This window comes from Nerophis ophidion, linkage group LG04 (genome assembly GCF_033978795.1).
Source record: "Nerophis ophidion isolate RoL-2023_Sa linkage group LG04, RoL_Noph_v1.0, whole genome shotgun sequence".
Classification (NCBI taxonomy): Eukaryota; Metazoa; Chordata; class Actinopteri; order Syngnathiformes; family Syngnathidae; genus Nerophis; species Nerophis ophidion.
Genome location: NC_084614.1, coordinates 69,415,209 through 69,428,767, shown reverse-complemented (window position 1 = coordinate 69,428,767; position 13,559 = coordinate 69,415,209). Strand labels below are relative to the sequence as shown.

The following is a 13,559-nucleotide window of genomic DNA, read 5'->3' as shown; positions in this document are numbered from 1 at the left end:
TTGCGTCAAACACCCCTAGATTAATTACATTTTTGACAGTGGTATTGGGAATATACAGTATTAGGGCTGTGAAACGACTATTTAAAAAAAAATGATTGGATTAATCACAGTGTTGCTTTGGAGTACTGTGGATTGTTCACAATTAAATAGTCATCTTTAAATATGGGCCTGCTGCAATGCCAACGCCCATTCACAGCAGCTGTCAAGCAGCCCATATTATTACTGTTTATACTTCTAACTGTATTATTATTATAGTTCCGCACGTTTCTCTTACGCTTATTACGAGACGAACCGGCCAACGAACCCCCCCATATGTTATACCGTCGGAAAGGTCTCGTCTCCACCGATGGAGGTACTTTAAGTTGGGAACATTTCGTGTTACCATGGCGACGCTGTTCCAAACACTAATCGCTATGTGTCCATTGAATATGTACGCAACCGTTAGTCATTTGAGCTAACTGTTAGCATGCTAACTTTATGAGCTAGTTTTGCAACCGTTTACACCGGAGTCCTATAACTTGGTATGTGACATTTGTTAACTGTTAGCATGCAAACAATAGCACACTGGCAATCTAACTTCAGCGTGCTAAGTTTTTCATCTAATTTTACACTCGTTTTTTATCTATTTTCGCACCTTTGAGTCATATATAACTTGGTATATGAAACATGCTAACTGTTATCTGCTAACGTTTGCACACATGCTTAACGTTTTAAGCTAGCTCTGTAGCTCATTTTATACAGTTACACCTAAAACTCTCAGATTAGCATGCAAACGATAGCATGTTGGCAATCTAATTTAGGCATGCTAAATTGTTCATCTAATTTTACACTTTTTTTTCTCTATTTTCGCAGCCATACACCTTTGAGTCATATATAACTTGGTATATGAAACATGCAAACTGTTATCATGCAAATGTTTGCACACGTGCTTAAAGGCCTACAGAAACCCACTACTACCCACCACGCAGTCTGATAGTTTATATATCAATGATGAAATCTTAACATTGAAACACATACGAATACGGCCGGGTTAGTTTACTAAATTGCAATTTTAAATTTCACGCGAAGTATCCTGTTGAAAACGTTGTGGTATGATGACGCGTATGATGATGCGTGCACGTGACGTCACGGATTGTAGCGGACATTTTGATCCAGCTTTAATCGCAAAATTACACAGTATTCTGGACATCTGTGTTGCTGAATCTTTTGCAATTTGTTCAATTAATAATGGAGACGTCAAAAAAGAAAGATGTAGGTGGAAAGCGGTGTATTACGGCCGCCTTTAGCAATACAAACACAGCTGGTGTTTCCTTGTTTACATTCCCGAAAGCTAAAGGTGAAGCTTTACTATGGAACAGAGCGGTCAAGCGAGCATGGTTCCCTACCACATGTCAACCGGCAGGTTTTGGTGAGAAAATGGTGGCAATAAATCAACTCTTACCGTAGACATGAGCGGAGAGTTTGCGTTGTTCTTCCTGCAGCTGCGGACTCTCTTGCCCCCTCCCACAGGCCGCCCCCGACCGTCGAATGCTTACAACCTTGGAAGAGGGGGGGAAAAAAAATCCCAGCCCGGCTGCCTTGCCTCGTCGAGAAACGTTGCTTCCCACGGAGACACTGGCGGTCACCACACCCGTGGCCACACCCCCCCCTGACTTTCAGGTACGACCATATAATCTCACTAAAACACTAGTACCGCAATAAGCAGATAAGGGATTTTCCAGAATTATCCTAGTAAATGTGTCTAATAACATCTGAATCGCTCCCACTGACCTCGTCTTTCTTTTTTTCCCAAGTCCTCCACTCTCACTTTCCTCATCCACGTATCTTTCATCCTCGCTCAAATTAATGGGGAAATCGTCGCTTTCTCGGTCCGAATCGCTCTCGCCGCTGTTGGCCATGATTGTAAACAATGTGAGGATGTGAGGAGCTCCACAACCCGTGAGGTCACGCGCACATCGTCTGCTACTTCCGGTACAGGCAAGGCTTTTTTATTAGCGACCAAAAGTTGCGAACTTTATCGTCGATGTTCTCTACTAATTCCTTACAGCAAAAATCTGGCAATTTCGCGAAATGATCAAGTATGACACATAGAATGGACCTGCTATCCCCGTTTAAATAAGAAAATCTAATTTCAGTAGGCCTTTAACGTTTTAGTCTAGCTCTGTAGCTCATTTTGTACAGTTACACCTAAAACTCTCAGATTAGCATGCAAACGATAGCACGCTGGCAATCTAACTTAAGCATGTTTATTTTTTATCTAATTTTACACTTTTTTTCTTTATGTTCGCGGCCATACACCATAGAGTCATATAACTTGGTATATGAAACATGCTAACTGTTATCATGCAAACTCAAACTCAAATGTTTGCACACATGCTTAATGTTTTAGGCTAGCTCTGTAGCTCATTTTGTACAGTTACACCTAAAACTCCCTGATCCGGACACTCGGCACCATCTTAAGAGTACGGCGGCTTCCAGGTGTCCAGGGCACAGATAGCAGGCCCATTAAAATTTCCGCAGGAATTTTCTAGTTTATATTAATCACATTTTACAAACCCCGTTTCCATATGAGTTGAGAAATTGTGTTAGATGTAAATATAAACAGGATTCAATAATTTGCAAATCATTTTCAACTCATATTCAATTGAATGCACTACAAAGACAAGATGTTTGATGTTAAAACTCATAAACTTTATTTTTTTGCAAATAATAACTTAGAATTTCATGGCTACAACACGTGCCAAAGTAGTTGGGAAAAGGCATGTTCACCACTGTGTTACATCACGTTTTCTTTTAACAACACTCAATAAACGTTTGGGAACTTAGGAAACTAATTGTTGAAGCTTTGAAAGTGGAATTCTTTCCCATTCTTGTTTTAAGTAGAGCTTCAGTCGTACAACAGTCCGGGGTCTCTGCTGTCAAATTTCACGCTTCATAATGCGCCACACATTTTCCATGGGAGACAGGTCTGGATTGCAGGCGGGCCAGGAAAGTACCCGCACTCTTTTTTTACGAAGCCACGCTGTTGTAACACGTGCTGAATGTGGCTTGGCATTGTCTTGCTGAATTAAGCAGGTGCATCCATGAAAAAGACGGCGCTGAGATGACAACATATGTTGTTCCAAAACCTGTATGTACCTTTCAGCATTAATGGTGCCTTCACAGATGTGTAAGTTACCCATGCCTTGGGCACTAATACAACCCCATACCATCACAGATGCTGGCTTTTGAACTTTGCGTCGATAACAGTCTGGATGGTTCGCTTCCCCTTTGGTCCGAATAACACGATGTCGAATATTTCCAAAAACAATTTGAAATGTGGACTCGTCAGACACTTTTCCACTTTGCATCAGTCCATCTTAGATGATCTCGGGCTCAGAGAAGCCGGCGGCGTTTCTGGATGTTGTTTATAAATGGCTTTCGCTTTGCATAGTAGAGCTTTAACTTGCACTTACAGATGTAGCGACAAACTGTATTGAGTGACAGTGGTTTTCTGAAGTGTTCCTGAGCCCATGTGGTGATATCCTTTAGAGATTGATGTCGGGTTTTGATACAGTGGCGTCTGAGGGATCGAAGGTCACAGTCAATTCAATGTTGGTTTCTGGCCATGCCGCTTACGTGGAGTGATTTCTCCAGATTCTCTGAACCTTTTGATGACATTATGGACCCTAGATGTTGAAATCCCAAAATTTCTTGCAATTCCACCTTGAGAAACGTTGTTCTTAAACTGTTTGACTTTTTGCTCACGCAGTTGTGGACAAAGGGGTGTACCTCGCCCCATCCTTTTGTCACACCTGGGTGAAGTCTTGTCTGGGTTTCGTCTGGTTTCATGTTTTTTCATTTCTTGTTTTATTTTTAAATGCTGACTCTGCCTCTCGTTTCAGATCACTTGCCCTTCCTCCTGTTTCACTGGTCTGACGTCCTTCCTGATTGCCTGATTGTGCCCACCTGTGTCACCCTCCCTCACGTGTATAAATGTCTCGCCCTCCTCTTGTCCTGTGCCAGAGTGTTTTCGTATCTTTTGTGTGTACCTTTAGCGGTCCATGTCCACAGTCATTGCCATGTTTTTGTACCCTCTTGATCCACGGGAGTTTATTTGTTTGTAAACCTTTTGTAAGGTAAGATTAGCTTCTTAGCATTGCCTCCGTTGGAGCGCTTTTTGTTGTATTTTGCATTTGGTATTCTTAGCACCTTTTTCCCTCCGCTGCTGGAGCGTTTTGAGTTAATTGAGATTTTTGTTAGTTTAGAGGTTAGGTAAGCTCTGTTTTGATAGCCTATTTAGTTTCTCCCCTTTTGGACCCTTTCCCTTATCCAAATAAATATATTTTCTTAAAATCCTGCATCTTTGTTCAGAGTCCTGTTCTGTCCTTGACACCTTTCTTGTGAAAGACGCAGCATTCTTTGGGAAACTGTTTTTATACCCAATCATGGCACCCACCTGTTCCCAATTAGCCTGCACACCTGTGGGATGTTCCAAATAAGTGTTTGATGAGCATTCCTCAACTTTATCAGTATTTACTGCCTCCTTTCCCAATTTCTTTGTCACGTGTTGCTGGCATCAAAATCTAAAGTTTATTATTTGCAAAAAAAAATATGTTTATCAGTTTGAACATCAAATATGTTGTCTTTGTAGCATATTCAATTGAATATGGGTTGAAAATGATTTTGCAAGTCATTGTATTCTGTTTATATTTACATCTAACACAATTTCCCAAATCATATGGAAACGGGGTTTGTAATTTTGCAAGATCAATACCTTCCATATTGGCAAATTTGGTTCTGCGGCCTGTCGTTACCACGATCAACTGGCCATTTGGACACCCGAGACGTTAACAAACTCCCTGAAATGCGTTGCCAGAGATGTATCTGGTTAATTGCGTTGGATCAGAATGACGATGAAATAATTTAACTAATTTTGACAGCCCCCCCCCCCCCCCCCCCAAAAAAAAATAAAATAAATAAATATACATATATATATCCATCCATCCATCCATTTTCTACCGCTTATTCCCTTTTGGGGTCGCGGGGGCGCTGGCGCCTATCTCAGCTACAATCGGGCGGAAGGCGGGGTACACCCTGGACAAGTTGCCACCTCATCGCAGGGCCAACACAGACAACATTCACACTCACATTCACACACTAGGGCCAATTTAGTGCTGCCAATCAACCTATCCCCAGGTGCATGTCTTTGGAAGTGGGAGGAAGCCGGAGTACCCGGAGGGAACCCACGCATTCACGGGGAAGACATGCAAACTCCACACAGGAAGATCCCGAGCCTGGATTTGAACCCAGGACTGCAGGAACTTCATATTGTGAGGCAGACGCACTAACCCCTCTGCCACCGTGAAGCATATATATATATATATATATATATGTATATATATATATATATATCTTAATTGGATTATCCAGAGAATAGTGCTCGATACCGTGGTAGAGCGCAATATGTATGTGTGGGAAAAATCACGAGACTACTTCATCTCTACAGAACTGTTTCATGAGGGGTTCCCTCAATCGTCAGGAGATTTTAATGGAAGCATTCACATACCTACCCACTCTGTGCTCTATATAAACTATTGTATGTGAATGCTTCCATTAAAATCTGACGATTGAGGGAACCCCTCATGAAACAGTTCTGTAGAGATGAAGTAGTCTTGTGATTTTTCCCACATATATATATATATATTATATGTCTTGAATCATCTGGTACAACCCCCCATTCAGCAGAAATGTCTCAACCAATATCGGCCTCAAGTTCCTCACTCTGATTGACAAACACTTCCCCAAAGGCAACACCCTAAGAAAAATATTCAACAAGAAAGACATTAAATTGAGCTACAGCTGTATGAACAACATACAAAAAATCATTTCAAACCACAACAAAACAATTGCAAAAGGACTGCCTACCCCCAGACTAAACGACTCTGAAACCAATAAGGAATGTAACTGTCGCAAGAAACCTGATTGCCCTCTCAACGGGAGGTGCTTACAAACATCAGTCGTTTACCAAGCAAAGGTAACACGCAAGGACATTAACACATCCGACACGTACGTAGGATTAACCGAAGGAGCGTTTAAAGCCAAATGGAATAATCACAAGGCCTCCTTTAGAAACCAAACCTTGCGGAATTCTACGGAACTCAGCAAGCACATTTGGAACCTCAAAGACAATAATGTTGAATATTCAATAACATGGCAAATTCTTGCATCCAGCACACCTTACAACAGTGGTAATAAAAGATGCAACCTATGCTTTAAAGAGAAACTGTTTATTATATATCGTCCAGACCTGTCATCCCTCAACAAGCGCAGTGAAATATCAACATGCCGTCACAGACGGAAACACCTCCCAGGTAACACATGAGCCAATCACCACGCCCCTACGCCTGCCTGTACCCACCCATTCTGTGCTCTATATAAACCATTGTATGTGAATGCTTCCATTAAAATCTCCTGATGATTGAGAGAACCCCTCATGAAACAGTTCTGTAGAGATGAAGTAATCTTGTGATTTTTCCCACACATACATATATATATATATATATATATATATATATATATATATATATATATATATATATATATATATATATATATATATAATATATATATATAATATATATATATATATATTATATATATATATATATATACACATATATATATATATATATATGTATATGATACATTAAAACAACACAAAAAACACATAATTTTCCAATTAAACTTGAAAGAGTTAAAAAAAATCGATATCATCGCTGCCGCTGCCCTTGGTATCGACACTGTCGATATTTGTGTCGATCCTCCCAGCCCTGTCCGTAGCGAGAGGAAGAAGGCAGAAGAGGCAAAGCATTTCCTTTCCCATTGGCATGAAAGATAAGTTGGAACATTGAAAACAAATGGATGACAAAGCAAAGAGGAAGAAAGTGATGATGCCGATTACCAAACTCGAGGCTGCGACCCGAGGATAACTTTTTTTGATTGGACATTGTTCTTGATATCACGGTGTCATGACGGAACTTTTTTCCCACGGGGGATAAAAGAGATACACCCGTCTCGGAGTTGTGAGACAAAGTACAATTCGGGAGGGTTTTTTTTTATATTCCCCACGTCACGGGTTCAAATATAGGCTGGAAAAATGGAATAAGTTCTGAGGGGAAAAAAGAGCAATTCCACAAAGGAGCGGCAGTTGTTTTTTTTTTTAAACAGGAAACACTCCCAGAAAAGAATAACGGATTTTAAACGTGTTTTGGGTGGACTCACCTACCCACGAGACTTGGGCTTGGAATAACACTCCATAAAAGAGGACAAAAAAACGGCCCAATGAAAATGTTAACCGGGTGAAGAAGTTGGACAAATCGCCAGAAGCCCAATGAGTGGGACGCAGTCAACACTCACTGATAGGTAAGTCCCCCATTTACTATTTTTATGTCATAAATATGATGATAATGACAGTTGTGAGGGCAAATGACTTTGTGTAGTGGACCCCTGCTGTGTATGCAGAATAAACAAGAGGGCTGGGATGGACTAAAGCAGTGGTTCTCAACCTTTTTTCAGTGATGTACCCCCTGTGAACATTTTCTTAATTCAAGTACCCCTTAATCAGAGCAAAGCAAAAAAAAAGTGATAAAGAAGTAAAATACAGCACTATGTCATCAATTTCTGATTCATTAAATTGTATAACAGTGTAAAATATTGCTCATTTGTAGTGCTCTTTCTTAAACTATTTGGAAAAAAAGATATAAAAATAACTAAAAACTTGTTGAAAAATAAACAAGTGATTCAATTATAAATAAAGATTTATTCACATAGAAGCAATCATCAACTTAAAGTGCCCTCTTCGGGATTGTAATAGAGATCCATCTTGGAGTAATGAACTCAATTCTAAACATTTCTTCACAAAAAAAGAAATCTTTAACATCAATATTTATGGAACATGTCCACACAATTTTTTAACTGTCAACTCTGAATATTGCATTGTTGCATTTTTTCCCCCCCAGTTTATGAACTTACATTCATATTTTCTTCAAGTATTATTCAATAAACATATTTATAAAGGGTTTTTGAATTGTTTGTATTTTTAGAATATTTTTGAAAAATCTCACGTACACCTTGGCATACCTTCAAGTACCCCCAGGGGTACGCGTACCCCCATTTGAGAACCGCTGGACTGGAGGAAGTGTCAGAACCCTTTCAATTCCTGACTTTTACTCAGCTTGGCAGACTACTTGAAATTTGCATGTTTCTCAAACAAGTTTGTCACATCTACTTTTATATGTGCCTTTTATCAAAACGATACAGACGACCTATATATATGTGTGTGTGTATATATATCTATTTATGTAATATATATATATATATATATATATATATATATATATATATATTAGGGGTGTGGGAAAGAATCGATTTGAATACGTTGTGCGATTCAGAATCAATTTTCATTTTTAAAAAATTGATTTATTTTAATTTTTTAATCAATCCAACACACCAGTCCACAGCAATACCATAACAATGCAATCCAATTCCAAAACCAAACCTGACCCAGCAACACTCAGAACTGCAATAAACAGTGCAATTGAAAGGAGACACAAACACAACTCAGAACAAACCAAAAGTAGTGAAACAAAAATGAATATTATCAACAACAGTATCAATATTAGTTATAATTTCAGCATAGCAGTGATTAAAAATCCCTCATCGACATTATCATTAGACATTTATAAAAATTAAAAAAAAAGAACAATAGTGTCACAGTGGCTTACACTTGCATCGCATCTCATAAGCTTGACAACACACTGTGTCCAATGTTTTCACAAAGATAAAATAAGTCATATTTTTGGTTCGTTTAATAGTTAAAACAAATTTACATTATTGCAATCAGTTCATAAAACATTGTCCTTTACAAATATAAAAGCTTTTTTTTTTTTTATCTACTACTCTGCTAGCATGTCAGTAGACTGGGGTAGATCCTGCTGAAATCCTATGTATTGAATGAATACAGAATCATTTTGAATCGGAAAAATATCGATTTTGAATCGAGAATCGCGTTGAATCGAAAAAATCGATATATTATCGAATCGCGACCCTAAGAATCGATATTGAATCGAATCGTGGGACACCCAAAGATTCACAGCCCTAATGTGTATATATATATATATATATATATATATATATATATATATATATATATACACACACACACAGTAAAGGCTAAAAGTTTGGACACACCTCCTCATTCAATGTGTTTTCTTTATTTTCATGACTATTTACATTGTCACTGAAGGCATCAAAACTATGAATGAACACATGTGGAGTTATGTACTTAACAAAAAAAAGGTGAAATAACTGAAAACATGTTTTATATCCTAGTTTGTTTTTTTAAAGTACCCACCCTTTGCTCTTATTAATGATTTGCACACTCTTGGCCTTCTCTGGATGAGCTTCAAGAGGTGGTCACCTGAAATGGTTTTCACTTTACATGTGTCATAGTTTGGATGCCTTCAGTGACAATCTACAGTGGTCATGAAAATAAAGAAAATGCCTTGAAATGAGATTGTGTGTCCAAACTTTTGGCCTGTAGCGTGTGTATGTATATATATATATATATATATATATATATATATATATATATATATATATATATATATATATATATGTATATGTATAGTATATATATATATATATATATGTATATGTATATATATATATGTATATGTATATATATATATATATATATATATATATATATATATATATGTATATATATATATGTATATATATATGTATATATATATATATATATATATATATACAAAAACACACACACACATCTATATGTGTATATATGAAAATATTAGGACTGCGAATCTTTGGGTGTCTCACGATTCTATATTATATCGATTATTTTGATTCGATTCGATTCTCGATTCACAAACAATATTTTTCCGATTCAAAACGATTCTCTATTCATTCAATACATAGGATTTCAGCGGGATCTACCCCAGTCTGCTGACATGCAAGCAGAGTAGTAGATTTAAAAAAAAACTTTTAGAATTGTAAAGTACAATGTTTTATCAACTGATTGCAATAATGTATATTTGTTTGAACTATTAAACAAACCAAAAATATGACTTATTTTATCTTTGTGAAAATATTAGACACAATGTGTTGTCAAGCTTATGAGATGCGATGCAAGTGTAAGCCACTGTGACACTATTGTTCTTTTTTTTATTTTTATAAATGTCTAATGATAATGTCAATGAGGGATTTTTAATCACTGCTATGCTGAAATGATAACTAATATTGATACTGTTGTTGATAATATTCATTTTTGTTTCACTACTTTTGGTTTGTTCTGTGTCGTGTTTGTGTCTTCTCAATTGCTCTGTTTATTGCAGTTCTGAGTGTTGCTGGGTCAGGTTTGGTTTTGGAATTGTATTGTATTGTTATGGTATTGCTGTGTAGTGGTTTGTTGGATTGATTAAAAAAATTAAAAAAAATCGATAAAAAAAAAAAAAAAGAGAATCGATTCTGAATCGGGCCCTGCGATGAGGTGGCGACTTGTCCAGGGTGTACCCCGCCTTCCGCCCGATTGTAGCTGAGATAGGCGCCAGCGCCCCCCGCGACCCCAAAAGGGAATAAGCGGTAGAAAATGGATGGATGGATGGATGGATGGAGGGATTCTGAATCGCACAACGAATTCGAATGGAAATTTTCCCACACCCCTAGTAAATATGAATGTATACATATATGTACTGGTATGTATGTATGTATATATATATATACTGTATTTCCTTATTTTAAAACCTCTTCTCACTCCGGCACTTACCAAAGGCATGCAGTAAAAAAATGAGTGTGATGTAAGCGTGGACCTTAAATCCTACTGAATAGCTCTTAATCTTCCCTTCATGCGATTTCAAATTACCGGTATTGAAATCAGCCTCCTCCATTTTGCAAATGATGACAGTTGTGCACCACGATATGTGGTCATTGTAGCTTTGAGGGAACTGTGCTTTTTATTGGAATATTACCTATCATTCACAATCCTTAGGTAAAACAAGAACGCATATGTTTTTCTTTTTTGTAATGCATTGTAAATATTTTGATCATTTTAAGCAGTCGGCATAATAAAACATAATTTACTGTACAATGTCTGCTGTCATTAGGTTACAGACTGATAGAATATTGTTATTAGGTCTGTCAAAAAAATTGATACTCAAATGAATCAGGATTCATCATTAATCAAATCAATCAATTAATCAATAAAAAATCAATTGAAACCAATACAAGATGTATATAATTTGTTACTCATTTTTATTTTATTTATTTATTTTTTTAAATCTGTCCTTTCCACTGTATAAGTAAAATATTTGGGTATAATTTTATTAAACAAAACCAGTTTTCTTTTAAGTAATATAGAAATGTATCAGTGCTGTGTATCTATTTTATGGAGGAATGTAGTTAATCATAGAAATAGCACCCAATGGTATTAAAAAAGTATTGACCCCGAGATGAGGACAAGCGGTAGAAGATGGGTGGATGGATGGATGGATGATTTAGAATCGACAGATGATTCTGAATCAAATCGTTACCTCCAGAATCTAATCGAATCGTGTGGTGCCTAAAAAAATCACAGCCCGAGTTATTTCCCTGTTTAGATGAAGAATGACTCGAAAAAGGGGGTGGAACCTAGCACAGACCAAGCGTCTTTTCAAGTCTTTCTCATCATTTCTGGGTCTAAATTGAATAACCAAGTCGACCAACTGGTCAGTTTATGTCCTCATCTTTGTACTATCCAGGTGAGAGGCATTATTTATGATCGAGAGTCAACTTGCGTGAGCTCCGAGGCGTGAAAGCAGCTCACCAGCCGCTGATGTTAACACAGCAGCACAAGTTGTTAGCTCCTAATGATCACGGCGCCGCTAAAAATAGTTACTCTAGGTAAGAGCTTATAATAACAATATCAGTAATACTTAGTCAATTTTCAAGTCACGGAATGTGAATAAAGTATTGTTGGTGCTTTTTGGATGTTTTTTAGAGGGATTTGTGGGTAGAATACAAAGCATTGACTCCATTATAATTAGACTTTAATTTCCGTTTGTTTGCGGATTAGAATGCATCCAAAAAATAATACATCCATCGTCATGTCTTTCATAATGATTGTGAACGATAGGCAAAATTCCCCTTTAATACTGACTTAATTTTGATTAAAAATCAGCATGAATTGTTTTATTTATTTTTTTCTTGTAGATTAGAGTGTTTTATGTATTGTGCCCTTCGATGAGGTGGCGACTTGTCCAGGGTGTACACCGCCTTCCGCCCGATTGTAGCTGAGATAGGCGCCAGGGCCCCCCGCGATCCCAAAGGGAATAAGCGGTAGGAAATGGATGGATGGATGTATTGTGCCTTTGAGTTGATGTTGCTAATCAATTTGAATGTATTATTATTAATTGAGTTTATTTTCAGTATCATATGGTTCAAGTCGGTCCAAAATGTTTATAGTTTCAAAAAGGATATGTTTTTTTTTTAATTTCAGGCAAATTGATGCACTTTAAATCTTTTTTTCTTTAACGTTAAATTGATGTTTTATAGACAAATTATACTTTTTATATTTGCGGCATAGAGGGGGTCCCAGGGGGGATGTTTTCTTATTTCTAGGCAGGCGTAACAGAATATAATTGAGAGGAGAGATTTTCTTACCCGTCAACTGTTTATCATCATTTATGTACCAAATGGTATATTGTGAGAATCCGTTTCAATCGACAAATGATTCTAAATCACATCGATACCCCATGAAAACGACTTGAATCGAATCGTGAGTTGTTGTAAGTAGTATGCTCAAAACTAGGCATTTGAATAAAAAAGTATAATGTCAGTAATATAGTATTTTGAGTACGGTAGTCCAATTTGTTGGCACACACAGGAAACGACTCTGGCCAGACCCAAACGAGTCCCATTTAAAACTTAATGTTGTGGCTTCCACTCCCACATCTACCAGTGGAGTGTTGCTCACAGCCAGTTTCTTCTCCCTGTGGGGAAAATTCAAAGTCACGCATGACTGCCGTAGAGCATCAAACAAGTCATTTGATTCCCTGACCTTCTGCAGCGATGGGGTTTAACCGACTCCAATTCATGATTCGGATATTCTCAACTTAAGCTGATGTCAAGAAAGAGAATATTGTGGAAAAGAGAACAGAATCATCTGGTCTCCCAAAGGCATGAGGCAGATATATTTCGTGTTTAGTGGAATTAGGCTTGGAGCGGTAGTAGGATGCATTAGCGGTAGAATTAGCGGTGGTAGGATGCATTCGGGGATTTTATATGTCGTTTTTGCAGTCTATAGACTCAATTCCCCCAAACGAAGTAATGAAAATGCAATTTATCAGTTCCGATGTCAAACTTTACAGGCAATATTTTAAGAAACCTTTTCCTTGCTTTTTCGGGTGAGCTGGAGCCTGTCTGAGGTGAAGTTTAGTTTAATTAATTAGGATCCACATTTGCTTTGGCAAAACCTTGGCTATTCTTTCTGGTGTCTGCAGCAATGTGACACTGATGCT

General features: G+C 37.5%; 1 protein-coding gene across 3 annotated transcripts in view; it reads left to right on the top strand.

Moving 5' to 3' along the window:
- The first annotated feature begins 6,797 nt into the window (after positions 1-6,797).
- Positions 6,798-13,559, top strand: part of arhgef12b (Rho guanine nucleotide exchange factor (GEF) 12b) — a 60,151-nt gene continuing 53,389 nt past the window's right edge. For all 3 annotated transcript variants that reach the window (XR_009806571.1, XM_061898899.1, XM_061898897.1), the window contains exon 1: positions 6,798-7,404. Coding sequence is in view for 2 of the 3 variants with exons in the window: in XM_061898899.1 (XP_061754883.1) it covers positions 7,373-7,404 (32 nt within the window). In the remaining variant the exon portion in view is untranslated. The remainder of the gene's footprint in view (positions 7,405-13,559) is intronic.